Source organism: Macaca nemestrina, chromosome 14, assembly GCF_043159975.1.
Source record: "Macaca nemestrina isolate mMacNem1 chromosome 14, mMacNem.hap1, whole genome shotgun sequence".
Taxonomy (NCBI): domain Eukaryota; kingdom Metazoa; phylum Chordata; class Mammalia; order Primates; family Cercopithecidae; genus Macaca; species Macaca nemestrina.
The window spans coordinates 42,543,917-42,565,981 of NC_092138.1; the positions used below are offsets into that span (position 1 = coordinate 42,543,917).

Consider the following 22,065-nt stretch of genomic DNA (forward strand, 5'->3'; position numbering starts at 1 on the left):
GTGAATGTGAGTCCAATACCGCATGGCCTTTCTGTAACTTCCTCTGTCCTGCCTCTCCCTCACTGATAGATTGAAGCCTGATCCACCATAGTTTTCTCCCTGCCTTCAAACTATGCTCCTCTCTTCCAAGGCTTGGTCTACTAAATCTTAACTATCTCCCTGCCTTTAACAGAGTAAAGCACAATCTCAGCATGGTATTTTATGTCTTCTGTGACCAGTCTGTGACAGTTTGGCAAGCTCATCTTCTGTCTCTTCCTCTTCCCAAATTTTAAGTTCTAAGCCTATGAAATGTTTGCTTCTCTGAAAACCCCAATACTTCTTCATACTTCCAGGCTATTGCTCATGCTGTTCCCACTAGTCTACTGTTTATCCACCTAATTACTTCTCAGGAATCCACCAGGCAAGAGTCATTCACTTCACATAGCCTTCCCTCATGCCCTTGCTGGGTGCAGTCCTCTGCAATGCAATTTGTCCAAGGCGTATCCTTGGCAGTTTCCACACCTTCATGCTTGTGATGTTGTGTTCTTGGTGGCAGAAACCATGTCTTACTTATTTTTGTGACCAGATTCCCTGCAAATGATCTAAGACAGGATGTAAGCAAATGGATATTTATCAAGTTGAACAAAACTGAGTGAACTTGGAAGGCACTCATTTCACAACTTCCAACTTCCACCAGGTGGCAATATTTTATTCTCAATAGAGAGCAAATCACAAAAATAGGAACTTAATGCAAGGATGGTGTTCAGTATAGATATACAGATATGTCATTATTTTAGAATAGATATATATTGAATATATATAAAATATATACTGAACACCATGCATGTGTATGTGCCTGTGTAGAGTGAAGCTATTCTCCCAGCTACGCATTTATACTAGCGCAAAATATCAGTGGACAAGTTGATATTTCCTTTACAATCTTTACAAAAACATAGTTGAAAAATAATAAATTAGTGGGCAGTGGTTAGAGTAGATCTTCCTAAATAAAGGAGATCTTGTGTCCTTTACATCCGTAGTGCTATCACCCAAAGATTTTCAAAAGTAGATGTGACACTGAACTTCAATTCTTGGCATTGGTTGGGTGTGGCAGTAGTAGTAGTCTCAGCTCTTGAAAGGTGGAGGTAGGAAGAACAGCCTGGATCAGAGTGAGATGCTGTCTCTAAATTTTTTTTTAATTAAAGAAAAATATGAATTCTGATTGTTGGGATAATTCAAGTATATTCCCAACTAGTGAGACAGGAGGATGGAAAAATTTGGGGGGTTTATGAGCAAGGAGTTCTTGCCCAGTACAATTTTAACCCTCTGACATTCACTGCCTAGAGTATGAGAACTTAACAATAATGCTTGTCTTTAAACTATGTTGTGAAGGATTTGGCATTATGCAACTCATAATACATTTAAAGTAGCCAGCACAAAGAAGAAACTGAGAATCTGGTGACAATAATAATTATTAGAGACAGTAGGAGGTGTCAGGAAGTGGGATTTTCATCTGGCCTTAAAGTTTAAATATTTTAAGCTCCTTTTTTTTTGCTTCAATAGACTACTTGGGCTTGAATCTGCTTCCACCACGTTTTGATGTATGTCACCTAAACCTCATTTTTCTCAGCTATAAAATACACCTCTAGCAATCCCTACCACATTTGATTGTTGAGGGGACTGATTTAAATATTACCTGTAAGTCTAAAGAGTACTAGTGGAGCAAGAGTAGTAGAAGTCTAGAATGTAGCAAATCATTTATCCAAAGTTCTATCCATCTGTCTCAAGCTATGATCCAAAGCTCACATTTCAGTTCAGAATGCTGATCTTACTAACGGTGCTGGGTTCCGAGAAATTATGTTTAGATACTTCAAAATGAGTCTCAGAAATTGAACTTAATACATGTTTTGTGACCTCTCTCCCTCTACAAGAAGATGCTCTTTCCCTTTAAAGAAGCAAAGTCATTTCACCTGATGTGTGTATTTACATGGCAAATGCGAATGTGGAAGTGCTGCCTTAATTCCTATGCTGGTGCTTCCCCTAGTTGAATGACAATATAACAAGGCCACTGTTAGCAATAATATTCTATTTGGAAGTTCTGCCCTTCCAAAGCAGAGAGTAGGTACTTCTTGCTTTAATATTAGGTAGCCATAGAAGAAACAAGAAACCTGCGTGTGTGTGCGGTGTGTGTGCGGGGTGTGTGTGTGTGTGTATTTAAATAAAAACATGACTATGTAGAAAAGTATCCCTTTTTAATATTCCTTAGTATTCAGCTTGCCCAGTTGGTTGCTTGCTAGTCTAGCTAGCAGACTGCCTACCACTTCTATGGCTGGAACACAAAAGCACAAGGAAGTGAATATCTGAGCAAATAAATATCTCCCCCAATAAGTAATTCCTAAAACTCCACAGTTAAAGATTCATTCTTTTGATTTAAAACCTTTGACCCCTGGTAAACACATGCTTGGGCAGATGACTCTTGATGTCTTATTTGCACCTAAGTATGAGTGATCTTACTAGAATCCCTCCTCTTAAACAGATTTTGAAAAGGGGAGGGTGGAGGAAGCATAAAACCTCCAAAATCTTGAGGGGGATAGAGACAGATTTGGGGGGACACTAATTCCACCATTTTATATACTCCTGTCAGTCATGCTGAAGTTCATTTTTAAGTATATTTATTCTAATTTTATAGATAAAATGAAGCTCAGAGAGGCCAAGAAACATCAAGTAGTAGAGGTTTTATTCAGAAGGAAATATGCATGTCCAAATTATATAAAGTCATGCACCACATAAGAACGTTTTGGTCAATGACATATGGCATACAGCATGGTGGCCGCATATGATTATAATAGAGCTGAAAAATTCCTATGGCCTAGTGACATCATAGCCCTCTTAAGGTCATAGTGCAACACATTATTCACACGTTTGTGGTGATGCTTGTGTAAACAAACCTACGGTGCTGCCAGCCATATAAAAATATAGCACATATAATTATATACAGTATATAATACTTGACAACGATAATAAACAACTATGTTATTGGTTTATGTATTGATTATACTATACTTTTTGTCATTATTTTAGAATGTACTCCTACTTACATATGAAAGAAAGTTGACAGCAAAACAGCCTCAGGCAGGTCCTTCAGGAGGTATTCCAGAAGAAGGCATTGTTGTCATAGGAGGTGACTAACCGCGCCATATGTGTTATTGCCCTGAAGACCTTCCAGTGGGACAAGATATGGAGGTAGAAGTCAGCGATACTGATGATCCTGACCCTGTGTGCCTAGGCTAATGTGTGTGTTTGTGCCTTAGGTTTTAACACAAAAGTTTAAAAAGAAAAAAAAACTTAAATATTTTAAAAATAGTAAAAGTCTTATAGAATAAGGATAAAAGGAAAAAAAGATGTTTGTACAGTTATAAAAGTATTTGTGTCTTAAGATAAATGTTATTACAAAAGTCAAAATGATTTTTAAAAATTGAAACATCAATTAAATAATTAAATAAAGTTACAGTAAGCTAAGGTTAATTTACTCTTGAGGAAATAAACCTTTTTTTTAAATTTAGTGTAGCCTAAGCATGCAATATTCAGAAAGTCGACAGCAGCATACAGTAATATCCTAAGCCTTCACATTCACTCACCACTCACTCACTCAGAGCAACTTCTAGTCCTGTAAGGCTCCATTCATGCTCAGTGCCCTTTACAGGTGTACTGTTTTATAAATATTTTATACTGTATTTTTACTGTGCCTTTTCTATGTTTCAATACACAGCTGCCTACAGTATTCAGTACAGTAACATGCAATACAGGGCTGTAGCCTAGGAGCACTTGGCTTTATCATATAGCCTAGGTATATAGTAGACTATACCATCTAGATTTGTGTAAGTACAGTCTAGATGTTCACCTGATGACAAAATCTCCTAAAGACGCATTTCTCAGAACACATTCTCATCATTAAATGATATATAACATAGTTCCAAAGTTCAGACTACGAGACCAGGGTAAGATTGACTTTATCAACACAGTTCTGTGTTAGATACTCTGCCACTCCCATTTCACATTTCCACAAAGCTGCCAGGTTATGGATAGTTAAAGGAAATAAACTATTTAACTAGGGAATCCTTGTTAAAATGGCAACCCTGGGCTCATGCCTGTAATCCCAGCACTTTACAAGGCCAAGGTGGGAGGATCACTTGAGCCCAGGAGTTGACAACCAGCCTGGGCAACATAGTGAGATCCTATTTCAAAAAAAAGGCAACCCCAACTTTACAGCTGTTATGTATACATCTAGATTTCTCCACCTTATCATTCCACACATATAAATAAGCTTAATTTAATATATGTAAGAGACTTGAATGTGTTTTAAATTCTAGCCTATCTCTTGGCAGCCATGAGTGTCCATAGAACACACCACAAATAGTAGTTACTTTTTGAAATTTTCTTCACAATCAAAAATTATTTCACTTGTTATCCTAGTTGTTTTCTTTCCCCACTTACAGCAACTAAAATTTTAGATAATGTTGTGGAGAAAGCTAAAATGATACTATAGTTTCTTTCTTTACAAAATTAAATATAGAAATTGAAAATGACCTCTGTTAATAGTTTCCAAAATTTCACTGTCACAGCTTGACATAACTACTAGCATTTTTCAAAAGCGATGGCTCTATCGTGACGTTTTCAGCATTTTTGTCACCGTCTTGACAGGTGGTAAAGTGTATTTCTACTAGCAAAAGGACAGAAGAAAATACATCAAAATTTTTAGCAAGCAAATAATGTTTCTTAGTGCAATGCCAGGCCAGATCTCATAAATCATCTTTAAAAATTGGCCACTTTGTTGAAATTCTACAATGACACAGGACCTGTTCAGTCATGATGATCCCTAACACTCTTTTCTTATTTATCTACAAATGTGGTTTTCTAAAGTGCTTTCTTTAGTCAACTAATCAAATAGACTATCAAACCCCCTACTTAAGTATAGAATTTATGGAATGTGGCAAGAGTTTTATTTATTTGCTTATTGCTTCAATTCGTTCAACAAATAATATATTACAAGTTTACTGTGCATAAAGTACTAGGAGTTTACAAATATATGTAAGGCATGGGCATAGGTCTTGGTCCCTAAAAATGTATTACATAGGAAACTTGCATATAAAATCAACTCATGTTTAATAAACAAGTCCCCAAATAACTTTGCTGTGTTGAGCCCCACCAAGTTATATTAAGAGTCAAATGTATACAGGGACCAGCAGGTAATAGAAATGAATGAAATGCATCAGGAAACAAATACCCTTTTAAAAGGGCAGCTGCCACTCAACCTAAGCTAATTGTTATTATCCAAACATTTGTATGGGAGAAAAAAAACTTATCTTCCTTCTACCCATCTTAGGTTCATTGCCTGGCACTCCTGTAACAAACAAACAAACAAAAAACAAAAACAAAACAAAACAAATAAACAAACAAAAAACCCGAGCAAACAAACAAACAAACAAAAAACAGATCTATAAGATAAAGGCATAATTTACTTAATGTAAGTTTTACATGACACAGGAGCCTTCACAAGGAAAAGAAGACTTGAGGAAATTATTAAGCCTGTGTGTTCTTATTTTAGATTTGATGAAGAGTGGTCAGTTGTGGACAGATAGGGTAGGGTGAATGGTATGAGCTCCGTTATGTGAAGGAACTGAGGGAAACTTAGTAAGGCCTGTTTATTTGGATCCTTCTCGGTGTTCCATCCTCTTGAGATAAAGATGTTTTTTCCCTCCAGGTATAGCAGGGCACCTTTCACGTGAGGGTCTTAAGACCTGCTTTAGGAAAGAAGGGTGGGGAAAAAATCAGAGACCTTCCCGTTTTTGCCATTTTCTCAGACTTCTTCAGCTTAAAAATGTTCAGTACGTCAAAGTGCCACATTTTGGGGTAATGTGTCCTGGACCTCATCACATGCAGGTCCAAGACGGTCACGTTTTCTTATTTTTCAAAAGAAAATTCATATTTTTATGTGGAAACCTCTCAATATTTAATTAGCATCTCCTGTAGATATTTTTGAATTCCATGTAAGCTTTGAAAAACATGCAAAAACAAAAGAACAAGAACAAAAATATCAGCTTATAAATCTATATAGTCTCAAAAGAGAAAGAAATCATATCTGACCAGCATGACCTAGAAAGACTGGATGCAAAACACAATATTTTAGTTGTGTCTTAAAAAGCTGAAAAAGTTTTCAAAAGATGATGAGAAAATGAAGGACTTTATAAGGAGACAAAATTTGAAGAAAGAGAAGGCGGGTGGAAAATCTGTTTAGAATTCAGAGAGATGTTTTTATAAAAAAATACATCTCTAAAAGTCTTTATGTAGAAATACTCTAAGTATCTATTGATGGACAAATAGATAAAGAAAATGTGTGTATACATATACATAATGGAGCACTATTCAACCATAAAAAGGAGAGTCTACCACTTATGACAACATGGATGAACCTGGAGGACATAAGGCTGAGTGAAATGAGCCAGACACAGAAGGACAAATACTGTATGATCTCACTTGTATGTGGAGTCTAAAAAAGTGAAACTAATGGAAGCAGAGAGCACAAGCCTGACTATCAAGACCCCGGAGGGAGGAATAAACAAGGAGATATTGGTCAAAAGGCACAAACTTTAAGTTATAAGACAAATGAGCTCTGGGAATCTAATGTACAGAATAGTGACTACAGTTAATAGTGTTGTATTGTATACGAAGAGAGCAGTTCTCACCACAACACAAATATGGTATCTATGTGAGATGAGGAATATGTTAATTAACTTCATTTCACAATGTATACACATATCAAATTATCACATTGTACACCTAAATATATGCCATTTTGTCAATTATATCTCAATAAAGCTGGGGAAAAAAGAATTCTTTATGAGGCAATCATAGTGATCTATTGATCCTTTAAAAATTAATGATGAAGATACAATAGTGCATTCAGATTTAAATCATTTTGAAAGAGCTGTTTTTTCTTATTGTTAAAAAATGAAGTGAGTTTGAGAAAATACAGCTAAGCCAAGTTAAGAAAATGTTATTAATTATCCCATCACCTAAATACAACCGCTAATATTTTGTTAAATAAAAATAATAGCAAAAATGTACTGCATATTTACTATATTCCAGACACTGTGCTACTACTCTTACAGTCTTCACACAATTTTTAAGTATAAATATAAATTGTGAGTAAAAATTGATTATAATACATACGTTGTTTTTAAAATTAATTTGTACACAAAAATAGTAGGAATATCATTATATGTCATTATAGCTTCTTCCACAGTGTCACCCTTATCTCCTTCTTAATTTCCATTGTGGTTGCAATTATATAACCAATTCTCTATTGGTGGATATCTAGAATATTTGTAGTATTTCCCTCTATAAAGTATCAACTTTGATGGATTCAACCAAAAGAAAAGGAAAAGTCAACTCAAATCACTTAAACAGCATTGAGTGGCTTGTTAAGGTTCACATAACTGATTAAAATCCAGAAGTAGGGCACGGGTTAGCTGTGATTCAATTATAGCTCAGGCTCTATTTCTCTGAAATTCTCTTGGTCCTACTCTTCTGAAAGGGTTTGCTTAGTCCTTTTGCTGGTAAGAAAAAAAAAAATGATACCAGCAGTTCTGAGCCTCACATTCAAACACAGCAACATCCAGAGAAAGAGCCACTGCCTCTTCTAGTGCCCCCAGCAAATGCCCTCTTATGCCTCATACATTCATTTCTGAACCATTTCCTGTGATTGGAGAAAAGCTCTCAATGGGTAAGTGTAGGTCATTGTTTCCCAACAAATGACTGGAAAAAGTGGAATTTCCTAAGACCAATGAGGCCCAACTTTAGGACTGGGAGCAGGAAAATGTTAGCCCTGAATCAATATGGGTGACATGAATAAATGAATGTAAATGAAAAATCCTTGGAAAGGAGATAATTGGATAAGCAATCAATGGTTTTCATTTTTCATTACAATAAATAACAATATAACAAACACTGTTAGAAAAAGAAAGATGGAGAGACCATGAGGTTGTATACAATCATTATTACCTTGGGATTTATTCCTAGAAGAATAATAAATTGCTGGAGTAAAGGAGATATTTTAAAATGTGAAGTTGTATGCGTTTTGTTTTATTTTGTTTATGCAGTGCCAAATTGTCTACCAGAATTGCTTCACCAATTTATACTTTTTCCAGCAGTCTGAATTCCAGGAAAGAGAGGTCTATTTGGCTGACACAAAAGTGTGAGTGGTGTAAGTGGTTGATACTTGATAAGACTAGAAACAATCTTGGCCTGAACAGTGGATATCCTTAACTGCCATAATGAGGGATTTTGACTTTAGTAAGAATTTAACTATTTTAACTACTTTTTTACTTGAAATGGTACCTTTCCTAAAAGGGATTTTAACGGTCTTAGAGTGAAACAAATATATATAATAATATTAATTAAATATGAATATAGGCAAAAAAGAAGCCAGATTGGAAGAAAATATTTGCAAAAGACACATCTGATAAAGAGCTGTTATCCAAAATATTTCAAGAACTCCTAAAACTCAACAATAAATAATGAACAACCCTATTAAAAAATAATCAATGGACCTGAACAGACACCTCACCAAACAGGATGTGCAGAAGGCAAGTAATCATCATTAGGGAAATGGAAATTAAAATAACAATGAGATGCCACCTATTAGAATGGCCAAATCCAAAACACTGACAACACCAAATGCTAATGGGATGTGGCATAACAGGTACAATCTTTCATTGGAAAATGGTCCAGCCACTTTGGAAGAGAGTCTGCTGGTTTTTTACGAAGTTAAACATAATCTTACCATAAAATCCTGCATTTCTACTCCTAAGTATTTACGCACTGAAATAAAACTCAGGCTCACACAAAACCTACATGTGGATGTTTATAGCAGATTTATTCAAAATTGCCAAGACTTGGAAGAAGTCCTTTAGTAGGTGAATGGATAAACTGTGGTACACCCAAACAATGGAATATTATTCAGCAATAAAAAGAAATGAGCTATCAAGCCATAAAAAGATATGGAGGATGCCAGGTACAGTGGCGCATGCTGCACTAGGTTAGCATCAATAGGGTGACCTCCCTACCAGGAGCACGGGACTACCAAGTTGTCTAAGGAGGAGTGATCTGGATAAGCTCAGAGGCAGAACAGTTCAAACCTCCTATGCTGATCAGTAGTGGGATTGCATCTATGAATGACAGCTTTACTCTAGCCTTGGCAACATAGCAAGACCCCAACTCTGAAAAACAAATGGTGGAAATTTAAGTGCATATTACTAAGTGATAGAAGCCAATCTAAAACTACTACTTTCTGTATGATTCCAACTATATGACATTCAGGAGAACACAAAATTATAAAGACAGTAAAAAGATCAGTGGTTGCAAAGGATATAGGGAACAGAGAGATAAATAGACAAAGCATAGGGGCTTTTTAGGCAGTGAAATTATTCTGTATGATACTATAATGGTTGATACATGTCATTACATGTTTGTTGAAACCCATGGAATGTACAACACCAAGAGTTAGCCTAATGCAAACTATGAAATTTGGGTGATAATGATGCACCAATGTAGGTTTATTGATTGTAATACATGTACAGTCTGGTGGAGAATGTCAGTAGTAGGGAAGTTTGTGCATGTGTGGGGACAGGGAGTATATGGAAACTCTCTACTTTTCTCTCAATATTGCTGTAAACCTAAAACTGCTCTAAAAAATAAAGCATATATATATATATATATATATGCATATGTGTGTGTATATATACGTATATATGCATATATGTATATGTATATATATGAGGGGATTTTTTGGAAAAAGGAGTTTAAGTGCTTTAGAAAAAGATTAATCCACCATTATTGTTCAGAAATAATTGAAAGTAAATGAAACTGGCAGAAAGAAATGGGTAGAAAGCTACTGTAATTGTCCAGATAAGGATTCATAAAATTTTAAATTAGGATGACATCAGTAGACTACAATAGGATACCCATGGGAAATAGAAGAAACAATCAGATTTGCCCACTGACTAAATGCTGACCTCTTTGGGGCAAGAGCCCATTGAATGATCATGAAACTTGAGGAAAACCGGATCCAACTCCATAATTCTCGAGTGAGGAAGAGTCACTTTAAGCTGATCTTTGTTTACCTTTTCAGTTTCATCTTCTATAACTTCTTAAGCCCTGTTTTTACTCAAGCATCCCTCTAAACAGTACCATATTCTTTCATGCCTCTGTACCCTTGCACAATCTTTTCCCCAAGACTGAACAATCTTGCCCTGACAGAGCAGGTTAAAATATCAGGTTGGCCATTTATTGGCTGAATAACCTTGGACAAGTCAATTCCCATTTTGAGTTTCACTTTTCTATTTATAAAATTGAGGCAATAACATAAAAATACACACCTCACAGGTTTGCCAAGGCTACTAATTGAGATGATAAGAAATACCAAACAGAGGGCCAGGAACAGAGTCAATGTAAAACAATATTATTTTTGCTTTTCCAGTGACCTCTAGTAACCTTGTTTACTCTCTATCCAGTTCCCCTTAAATCCTGTTCTCATGAAAAGACCTGATAAAGTGATTTCTACAAATGTGTAAATAACTGATAACCCAAAAAGTGGTTTTTTGATGTATTTACCAGGTTGCATAGAATTTAAACCCCCAAAATTCCATAACTATGGAATTTAAGTGTCAGGTGATGACTGCAGAAGGTATTCTCTTGGGCAGGGGATTTCTTGTTCTCCTTGAATTTTTCTACCCACTGTGTCCCCTCCTCCCAACTGACTGAACCAGCAAGCCTCTACTTCCTTACTACCCCCAAGCATCAAGCTCTTGCTCTCCTCATGATGGTACCGCGCATTGTATATACCTCTTTTATAGCAGAAATCAAACTATATTTCTGTTGTATGTATCTTCTTCCCCACCAGCCTGTGAGCTACTTGAAGAAAGGACCTAGTTTTCCAAATTTGCAACCTAGGACCTTCAAAGAAACATTGAAAACCACAGATAATAAATAAACATTTATTAAATGTATGATGTATAAATTAATGATGGCAAAACAGCAGGTATTTTATTAATTTAATACAAGAGAATTCTGGCCCTTTTTTTCTGGAGGCCATATCTGTGGACATAAATATTTGGAGACTATATTGAGATTGCCACAGATAAGTTCTGAACTATTTCATGGTTACTTGTCAAGAGAAGGCATGGTCCTCTTTCTCTCCCCACCCATATTAGACCTCCACTGTGACCATGAAATGCAAGGATTAGAGGGTGGTGCAGCTTGCAAAGTATCAAGTGACACCTCACTTTCCCTTTTTTATTATTTTTACTTCTAAAGAACCACCCTGATAGTGTCAATCCTCCTTCAGAAAAATGAGCCTTGTTGCACTATGTCACATGAATAGTATAGAAGGCTGACAATGGCTCCCAAAGATATATTCCCCCTAATCCCAGGCATCTGTGAATTGTGCCTTATTTAGAAAAAGGATTTTCCAGAGGTAATTAAGTCAAGGACCTTGAGATGAGAAGAGTATTGTGCATTATCTGGGTAGCTCTAAATAACATGACAAATGTCCTTATGAGCGAAAGGCAGCAGGAGACTAGACACATATATACAGAGGAGAAGGCAATGTGAACACAGAGGTAAAGATCTGAGTGATGTGGCCACAAACCAAGGGATGTCTGCAGCCACCACAAGGTGAAAGGCATGGAATGTATTCTGTCCCAGAACCTCCAGAGGGAGCACACCCTGTCAACACCTTGATTTCCGATGCTGGCCTCCTTAAATTGTGAGAGAATAAATTTCTCTTGTTTTAAGCTACCAAGTTTGGGATAATTTGTTATAGCAGCCACAGGAAACTAATCCAAATAGGAATTTATCTGAGTCAGGCAAACCGTCAATGAACTGAGTGACTTCAGAAATTACCAGCTTCCCAGTATTTCCCTTTACCTACCCTTTCTCTGTTCAGTTATCCTTTTTCTCAATATTTTTTTCTCCTCTACTCCCTATAGTTCTCTATCATGTCATTTTCACTTACTCTTAGTTGGTGTTATGTCACACTTTCAGCCTGCCATTATTCCTCACGTAATTGATTCCACATCATGGAATCGCTCTTTGCATTCTTTCTGTGTTGTACTGCCTCAAGCTGCCAGCTCATTTTATTATTTTCCAGTTTAAAATCCTAAAAAGATGAAAATAATTGACCCAGCATAAGATAGATTACTTTGGATTTGTTTCCCTTGCATCAGATCTACAGCTCCAGTCAAATAAGCTAGAGTTTGAGACTCTTGGTAGCATTACGGCTGCCTATGTCTGGTCCTTTCATAGGAATCCCATGAATATGTAATTCTCCTTAAATATGACTGTAGGTGTGGCCCTGCATGACAGACTCTTTCCATGCTTTTTATGTTCATAAAGTTACAAACAGACTGAGGGGAGAATAAGCCAGCCACTGTCAGCACCATGACTTTACAATACCCTGCTGCTAAAGTCAAATGTAAATGTTGTGGACTTAATTCTGTCATAATGAGGTTTACTTTCCCAGACTTTTGGGCAACGATTTTGCATGTGTATCACTGCAGCAATTTTGACTGTAAAATTTTGACTGTCAAATATCATTGCTTTGGCTAATCTGTTCTTAACACCTTTGAATGAATGTTCAGGAAAAGAAAACCAACATATCTAGTCAGTTTACAGATAGACTTCAGTGTGTACACATGAAAGGCTCAAAAGTTATTGTGAGAGTGGAATGAATGGTTAAACGTCTGTTTAACATTCATCATGGCTTTACATTGTTATGATTGCATGAGGTCATTTTATTAGATGGAACAAGCAGCAAACCAATCTTGGTCAGGACAGGATAAGAGATACTAAGGGTTTTTCCTTTCTCAAGATGTTCTAGGTAAAATTGCATTCAGGATGCAGGAAGTTACAAAAATACTTTTAGGGGATTTCCTAAATGGGGTTATTGAGAATCAATTTTAATTTAAAAAGCAACAGCATTTGGCATAGGAGGAGGGGAACAACAGGATATAATGTTGTACACAAAAGCACATGCACAATTAGTAGTAAATATGGGCATGAGACAAAGGCCATTGTTCCACCTTCCCAATTCCATCTGCTTGCACTCAAAAGCTTGTATGAAAAGCTTTACATGTGATACCTGTAGGCAAGGAAACAAAGACAATGAAACAAGGATGGAAAATGTAAGATGATTTAAAATTTTATTGCCCAGTATCTTGGTCATATTCCCAAACCTGCCCATTTTGATATTTAGTCACATGTTTTCCTTGTGCTGCTTTGTTACTATTTAAATTTTCAATTAAAAAATCATGTTTTAAAAGGACTACAAGAACTACAGCAAATTATGTTTTTTAATCTTTTAATGTAAGAATAAATGACAAGAAATTACACCAGATAACCAGGTTATTTTGGTTAACTATTCATGGATTGCTTTCAGAAAAGTATTAACTTTTCCCTTCTATATTTATTATTTTAAACTAAGATAATAAATTATTCAAATTCACTTCTTTTGTGTTTCTAACGTGAGCATGATCTGCATTAGCCTTAGGTAGATGGTCTCGTTCCCAGGCTGAATGTTTTACGTGCTGCAGCATAGCTGCATCTCCACAGATAGAGACAAGCTCTGTGCAGTCCTGGAACTTCAGAACTCACAGCAGCTGATCTGACCTCCCAGCCTCCTCGTTAAGGGAATACAATTATACACTCACCTCCCAAGGAGCTTTCCTCTAGACAACCTGGCACTTTCAAGGTTAAGGCTAAGAATTGAAGATTCCCCTAGAACTTCCACTAAAACTCTCCCTCTAACATCTGTTTTCCTGTTTTCTTTTCTTTTCTTTTCTTTCTTTCTTTTTTTTTTTTTTTTTTTTTTTTTGAGGCAGGGTCTCACTCTGTCACCCAGGCTGGAGTGCAATGGCACAGTCACAACTCACTGAAGTCTTGACATCCCAAGGTCTAGGGATCCTCCCACCTCAGCCTCAAGAGTAGCTGAGTCTCTAGGCACCACCGCAGCTGGCTAATTTTTGTATTTTTTTGTAGAGACAGGGTTTCACCATGTTGCCCAAGCTGGTCTTGAACTCCTGGTCTTAAGTGATTCCCTCACTTTGGCCACCTAAAGTGCTGGGATTTCAGACTCGAACCAGGGCACCCAGCCTCACATCTGTTTTCTTATCTGAAAAAAACCGCTCCTACCTGGTGACTGGCTCAGCAATGCCCTCACTTAGGTGAGCACTGATACTTTCATGTAGAGGCATCAAATTATGATTCAGGTACCTTATAATTACAGCTTAGATTAGTACACTAGTGGTTTCACTCATTTGGGTGACAAGGCACCTAGAAGTCATAGATATTTTAGCAAATATCCTGAAACATTTATATGTGCTTAAAATAACAAACACATTGCTTTATTCTAAATGAGTAGCAATCTCACATTGGATATGTGGTGACAGATACAAAAACTTACAAAAAAAAACTTACGGAATAAAAATTCAAAGTTAAGGAATATCTATCCGTTTCATATGTTATTTCCCTGAGAATAAGAAAAGACTATCATCATGGAATTTTATTTCAGGCATGGAACCCATGTATTACATCCAAACACAGTTTGTGAATGACTACAAGCCCATAAATATAGCATCACACAAGGAGTAACAAGGGCAGAAAGTGTGGCGTCTGTGAGATTAACTGAGAAATTACAGAAGAGAGAGTTGTCCTTTGTCTGTAAGGATACTGACTTTAGGAATACATGCTATTTTATAAGACAGTTGTTTCTCAGCCTCAAAATTAAACCAAAACAATCTATTATCCACCAGGGAGCCTAGTTCTGTTCAGCTTTAGCAAAATGAGGCTCTGTCACCCTGTTCGCAGCCATTACACAATGGTATCAATGCAGAAAACATGTGTTATTTGAGGTTCATAGAAACTTTTATGTCTAAAGACACAAAGTCCCTTTAGTTGAGCTCATCTTCAGCCTTAGAGCTTGATTGGATTTTGAAGGAAACAAATCAGTTTAATAATTCTGATCATGCATTTCTAGAATTGCCTTTATATTCATGGGATGAAGTGCATTACTCTCCATTAATGAGCTCACTTCTTAATGAGTCTAGCCTCCCTTTCCCTCAGAGCTCCTTTAGGAATCTTTGCCATGTGGTTAAGCAGGAACATCTGCTACCCATTTTTAGATCCTCTTAATGGGACTTTTTCAGCGCTTAACAATAGAATAAGATCATTTCATATGTAGCCTCAGTCTTCCAAAGATTGTTTAAGGGTATTTTTGAACTATTTCTTTGTTTAAAAAAAAAAGCTGTAGTTTTTCCTCATATTTAGATATGGGATGAATGGGGAATGCTGTGAATCAAATGTGGGATAATTTTATCTTCTTGTCAGGGAATAGCTTCATGTTTTATCTTCTCACGAAATCTATAATGAGAAAGTTGTTTAGTTCAAGACTGGTATAGGTCATTAATTATTACTATCACAGGGAGGATTTTCTCATCCAAGCCCAACTTGTTGGAAAACTGTTTTTTTCACAGGTCACTGCCCTGACTCTGGCTTCCCTGGACTCACATACGCCCGGTTATGGAAAGCCTGTGCTCCACGTGATGTCTGCTATTGGGCTTGCAATGTTTCCTCCAAATATGGTGTGCAGACACCTGCATCTGAATCACTTGTGGGTGCCTGTTATGAAGTATTGGATCGTAACCCAATTCTACTGAAATATAGTCTTGCAGGTAATGCCCAAGAATCTGCATTTTACAAATTCTCCAAGTAAATCTTATAAGCATTTCTTTGGAAACAACTGGGGAAGAAGTAGAATAATGATATTACAACCCAGAGATAATATCAGTTATCTAAATGTGGTATCTACCTGTCCTTAGGAAACCAACTTGCTCTGAAAATAAATTAAAATGGAGAGGGTTTTATATTTCTTTCTGTTGATTTAGAAATCCTCTAATTTGGCCGGGCGCGGTGGCTCAAGCCTGTAATCCCAGCACTTTGGGAGGCCGAGACGGGCGGATCACGAGGTCAGGAGATCGAGACCATCCTGGCTAACACGGTGAAACCCCGTCTCTACTAAAAATATAAAAAAATAAGCCGGGCGAGGTGGCGGGCGCCTGTAGTCCCAGCTACACGGGAGGCTGAGGCAGGAGAATGGCGGGAACCCGGGAGGCGGAGCTTGCAGTGAGCTGAGATCCGGCCACAGCACTCCAGCCTGGGCGACAGAGCGAGACTCGGTCTCAAAAAAAAAAAAAAAAAGAAATCCTCTAATTTAATGAAATCCACATCTTCATAGTAGATTTAACCATAGCAGATTGCATAGTGATTCATCTGGGTTTCAGGATGTTTATATTCCCACTTAAAATTGACTTCAATTTGACTTTGCAGCAAAAAATCTATGAAAGCATTTAATGTCCAACTATATCATTAAATCTGTTGTGTAACAGAATAGCCAATAGGAACATCTGGGAACCAAACTTTATTACCAGTCAAGAAGTTTGTTGCCATTGGCACCAAGGAATCAGTTTTATGCTGCTCCAGGAGGCTACAAGAAAAATGTTGAGTAGAAGGGATGCCTTCGTGGTGACATATACATCTGTGCATGTTTTATAACTCTCAGTGCAATTACTTGATTACTTGTGGGGAGTTACAGCACCTTTGCTTAACAATCGTTTTTCATGTGTGGTCATTTTCATGTTAACATGCAGCTGGTTAAATATTTCTTTAACTACCAGTAAAAAATAAATACTTAATGCAGCAAGATTATAGCTTAGATAAATGCAGAAAGAGAGGGTGGGAGGGAGTGAGAAACAGAATGAATGAACTAGACCACTAGCTTTACACTTGTCTTAGGAATCTGGTCTCTGATTCCATTTTCAACAGGATAGTAACTGAGGGAAACAAGAAGTGCACTGGACTACAAGTTAATTCTACTCTCCTACTATCTGTGTGATTGTATGAAGATTTCACATTTCAAACCTCTTCTTTCCTTTTCTATAATATAAAGGAATTAAACTAAAGGAGCCCCCAAATTAATTTAATTTTTTTTTTTTTTTTTTTGAGACGGAGTTTTGCTCTTGTTGCCCAGGCTGGAGTGACATGGTGCGATCTCGGCTCACTGCAACCTCCACCTCCCGGGTTCAAGTGATTCTCCTGCTTCAGCCTCCTGAGTAGCTGGGATTGCAGGCATGCGCCACCACATCCGGCTAATTTTTTGTATTTTTAGTGGAAACGGGGTTTCTCCACCTTGTCAGGCCAGTCCCGAACTACCAACCTCAGGTGATCCTCCTGCCTCGGCCTCCCAAAGTGCTGGGATTACAGGCACGAGCCACTGCGCCCAGCCCGAATATCTTACATACTAGTTTTAAATATAGAAAATGTTATCCAACTTAATTTTAAAGTAAAATATATCATAAGTGAATTAATTTAATTTAAATTTATTTGTTAAACTATGGAGAAGTGGTTCAGACTTTTATGGGTGAGAACATGTCTTTTTAAATAAAACATGAATCATGTGATACTATTTTATTATCTATTGATTTTTCTAAAAATAAAAATCTATTAGAAATTCAGAAACACATGAATTTTTATTTTATTAATCATAGCAGTATCTATACTATCTTGAAAAATAACATCTATGAACATAAAATAGAACTAATTCAATGTAAAAGCAATTCTTAGTTTATATGAAGATTCTTGGATCCTTTGCAATAACTTCAAAAACTACTCCACAATATTTGGGAACTATCGAAAATAAAGAATGAAGAGAGAAACTTGAGCATCTTCTAAATGGGAGCTAGATCTTATTCATCTACAGGAGATATTAAAAAAAGTGAGAAACAGCTTAAACCTGACAGTCAAGGAAGTCTTTCCGAGGATGTGATATTTTACCCTGAAACCTAAAAGAACAGAAAGAACTTGATGTACAAAGCTGGGGGAAGGAACACTCCGGAGAGGCAGGATGTCATATAAGTCTCTGTGGGTAGACTACACTGTCTTTGTAGTGGCAGAGGTGAGAGGGGATGATTTTGGAGACAGAGACAAGAGCTGTGAGGCAAAGTCTTACAATTTGTTACCAAGAGTGTGGATTAAAACAAAGTACAAGGAGAAAATCGTGAACGATTTTAAACCAGCCATATAATGCAGCTACATTTTGAGAAAAATCACCTTTGCTGCTGTATAGGTAGTGGACTGGGATGGGGAAAGGCAGGGTAAATAAAAAGACCAGTAAAGAGACTCCTACAGTATTCCAAGTAAAACATGACGATGGTCTGAACTAAAGATGAAGACAATAGAGATAAAAAAAGAAATGGAAGAATGTGAGAACTTTTGGAATTAACAAGGCTTGATGATGGGTTGAATTCTTAAAACAAATTGGGCAACCAGAAATTACTCTATTTTTCTGGTTTGTTTTCCTGGGTGGCTGATACCTCTTCTGAAATGTGGAAGATTGTGGATTAGGAAATAATTGGGGTGAGGAGAAATACATGAATTATACTTGATGATTTTCAGGTTGAAGGCATTCTAAAGATCTGTGAGTTCCTATTAATTTGGGCATGTCAGTCATTTAGTGAAAATCTTATTCTCACAGTTTATCAGCGAAACCTTCAACCTTAACTATTCAGACTGGCCTGATTCTTATCCTTCCACTTTGAGCTTATGTTTCCAGTGGGGACTTGTGTCAGCCCTGGCCCTTGAGGCAATGTGCTGGAATGGGGAGTGGCAAGAAGCTGCTTATTAACTAGTCATGACAATATCCACCCACCCTGTGACTTCATTTTTGCTTCCTTGGAAGGGATGGTGAGTGGGTGGATATGGCTCTAGGGCTTTCTGCCTAAGAAATGTAAAGCTAAACTATTATTCTAAACCTGAAAAACGCAGGAGGTAATATTTTTCATATTTTCATTATGAAAATGTGCAATATACAACAAAGTTGAATCACCTTCCAAGTAACATCTTTTACACACCACCTAGATGCTATCACTAATATTTTAGCAAAGGTTTTCTTTTTCTTTATTTCTTCTAAAAAAACGAAAACAAAAAATCAGAATACATATGCAGAATGTGCAGGTTTGTTACGTAGGCATACGTATGCCATGGTGGTTTGCTGCATCTATTGATGCAGCCTCTAAGTTTCTGTCCCTCATCCCCCAACCCTCAACAGGTCCTGGTGTGTGTTGTTCTCCTCTCTGTGTCCATGAGTTCTCAATGCTCAACTGCCACTTATTAGTGAGAACATGCAATGTTTGGTTTTCTGTTCCTGTGTTAGTTTGCTGAGGATGATGACTTCCAGCTTCATTTATGTCTCTGCAAATGGCATGATCTCATTCCTTTTTATGACTACATAGTATTCCAGGGTATATAGGTACCACACCTTTATCCAGTCTATCATTGATTGGCATTTGGGTTGGTTCCAGGTATTTGCTATTGTAAATAGTGTTGCAATAAACATACATGTGCATGTGTCTTTATAGTAGAATGATTTCTATTCCTTTGGGTATATACCTAGTAATGGGATTGCTGGGTCAAATAGTGTTTCCAGTTCTAGATCCTTGAGGAATTGCCACACTGTCTACCACAATGGTCGAACTAATTTACGTTCCCACTAACACTATAAAAGTGTTCCCTTTCCTCCACAGCCTCTCCAGCATCTATTGTTTCCTGACTTTTTAATAATCACCATTCTGACTGGTGTGAGATGGTATCTCATTGTGATTTTGATTTGCATTTCTCTGATGATCAGTGATGTTGAGCTTTTTACATATGTTTGTTGGCCAGTAAATGGTTTCATTTGAGAAGTGTTTGTTCATATCCTTTGCCCACTTTTTGATAGGGTTGTTTTTTTTTTTTTCCTTGTAAATACGTTTAAGTTCCTTTTATTAGATATTAGACCTTTGTTAGATGGGTAGATTGCAAAAGTCTTCTCACATTCTGTAGGTTTCCTGTTCACTCTGATGATAGTTTCTTTTGCTGTGCAGAAGCTCCTTAGTTTAATTAGATGTCATTTGTCCATTTTGGCTTTTGTTGCAATTGCTTTTGCCATTTTTGTCATGAAGTCTTTGCCCATGTCTATGTCCTGAATGGTATTGCCTAGGTTTTCTTCTAGGGTTTTTATGGTTTTGGGTTTTACATTTAAGTCTTTAATCGATCTTGAGTTAATTTTTGTATAAGGTGTAAGGAAGGGGTTCAGTTTCAGTTTTCTGCATATGGCTAGCCAGTTTTCCCAGCACCATTTGCTGAATAGGCGATCATTTCCCCATTGCTTGTTTTTGTCAAGTTTGTCAAAGATGAGATGGTTGTAGATGTGTGTTGTTATTTCTGAGGTCTCTGTTCTGCTCTGTTGGTCTATATGTCTGTTTTGGTACCAGTACCATGCTGTTTTTGTTACTATAGCCTTGTAGTGTAGTTTGAAGTCAGGTAGCATGATGTCTCCAGCTTTGTTCTTTTTGCTTAGGATTGTCTTCTTCTTTGATTCCGTATGAAATTTAAAATAGTTTTTTTTTCTAATTCTGTGAAAAACGTCAATGGTATCTTGATGGGAATAGCATTGAATCTATAAATTACTTTGGGCAGTATGGCCATTTTCATGATATTGATTCTTCCTATCCATGAGGATGGAATGTTTTTCCATTTGTTTGTGTCTTCTCCCATTTCCTTGAGCAGTGGTTTATAGTTCTCCTTGAAGAGGTCCTTCACATCCCTTATTAGCTGTATTCCTAGGTATTTTATTCTCTTTGTAGCAATTGTGAATGGGAGTTCGTTCATGATTTGGCTCTTTGCTTGCCTATTGTCAGTGTAAAGGAATGCTTGTAATTTTTGCACATCAATTTTGTATCCCAACACTTTGCTGAAGTTGCTTATCAGTACAGGAAGATTTTTGGCTGAAATGATGGGATTTTCTAAATATAAAATCATGTCATCTGCAGAAAGAGACAACTGGACTTCCTCACTTCCTATTTGAATACTCTTTATTTCTTTCTCTTGCCTGATTATGCTGGCCAGAACTTCCAATACCATGTTGAATAGAAGTGGTGAGAGAGGAGGACATCTTTGTCTTGTATCAGTTTTCAAAGGGAATGCTTCCAGCTTTTTTGCCCATTCAATATGATACTAGCTGTAGATTTGTCAGAAATAGCTTATCATTTTGAGATCTGTTCTATCAATACCTAGTTTATTGGAAGTTTTTTAACATGAAGAGATGCTGAATTTTATCAAAGGCCTTTTCTGCATCTATTGAGATAATCATGTGGTTTTTGTCTTTGATTCTGTTTATGCGATTGATTACATTTATTGATTTGCATATGTTGAAACAGCCTTGCATCCCAGAGATGAAACTGATTTGATCATGGTGGATCAGTTTTTTGATGTGCTGCTGGATTCAGTTTGCCAGTATTTTACTGAGGACTTTCACATCAATGTTCATCAGGGATATTGGCCTGAAGTTTTCTTTTTTTGTTGTGTCTCTTCCCGATCTTTTGCTACAGGATGACACTGGCTTCATAAAATGAGTTAGGGAGGAGTCCCTCCTTTTCAATTGTTTGGAGTAGTTTCAGAAGGAATGGTAGCAGCTCCTCTTTGTATTTCTGGTAGAATTCGACTGTGAATCCATCTGATACTGGGCTGTTTTTGGTTGTTAGGCTATTAATGACTGCCTCAATTTCAGAGCTTGTTATTGGCCTATTTAGGGATTTGACTTCTCCCTGGTTTAGTCTTGGCAGGGTGTATGCATCCAGGAATTCATCCATTTCTTCTTGATTTTCTAGTTTATTTACTTAGAGGTATTTATAGTATTCTCTAATGATAGTTTGTATTTCTGTGGGGTTGGTGGTGATATCCCTTTTATCATTTTTTATTGTGTCTATTTGATTCTTCTCTTCTTCTTCTTTAATAGTCTAGCTAACAGTCTATTTTGTTAAGTTTTTCAAACAAACAGCTCCTGGTCTGTTGATTTTTTGGAGGGCTTTTCATGTCTCCATCTCCTTCAATTCTTCTCTGATCTTGTCTGTGGATCACATAAATAGAACCAAAGACAAAAAC

The 22,065-nt window shown here is 36.9% G+C and overlaps 1 protein-coding gene across 1 annotated transcript in view; it reads left to right on the plus strand.

Annotated features, from left to right (window-relative positions):
* LOC105489106 (tyrosinase related protein 1) overlaps nucleotides 1-22,065 on the plus strand; it is a 72,653-nt gene that overhangs the window by 32,497 nt on the left and 18,091 nt on the right. The window contains 4 exon segments of the mRNA XM_071077416.1: nucleotides 3,058-3,157; nucleotides 5,738-5,926; nucleotides 7,646-7,759; nucleotides 15,564-15,761. Of these exon segments, the coding sequence (XP_070933517.1) occupies nucleotides 3,058-3,157; nucleotides 5,738-5,926; nucleotides 7,646-7,759; nucleotides 15,564-15,761 (601 nt within the window).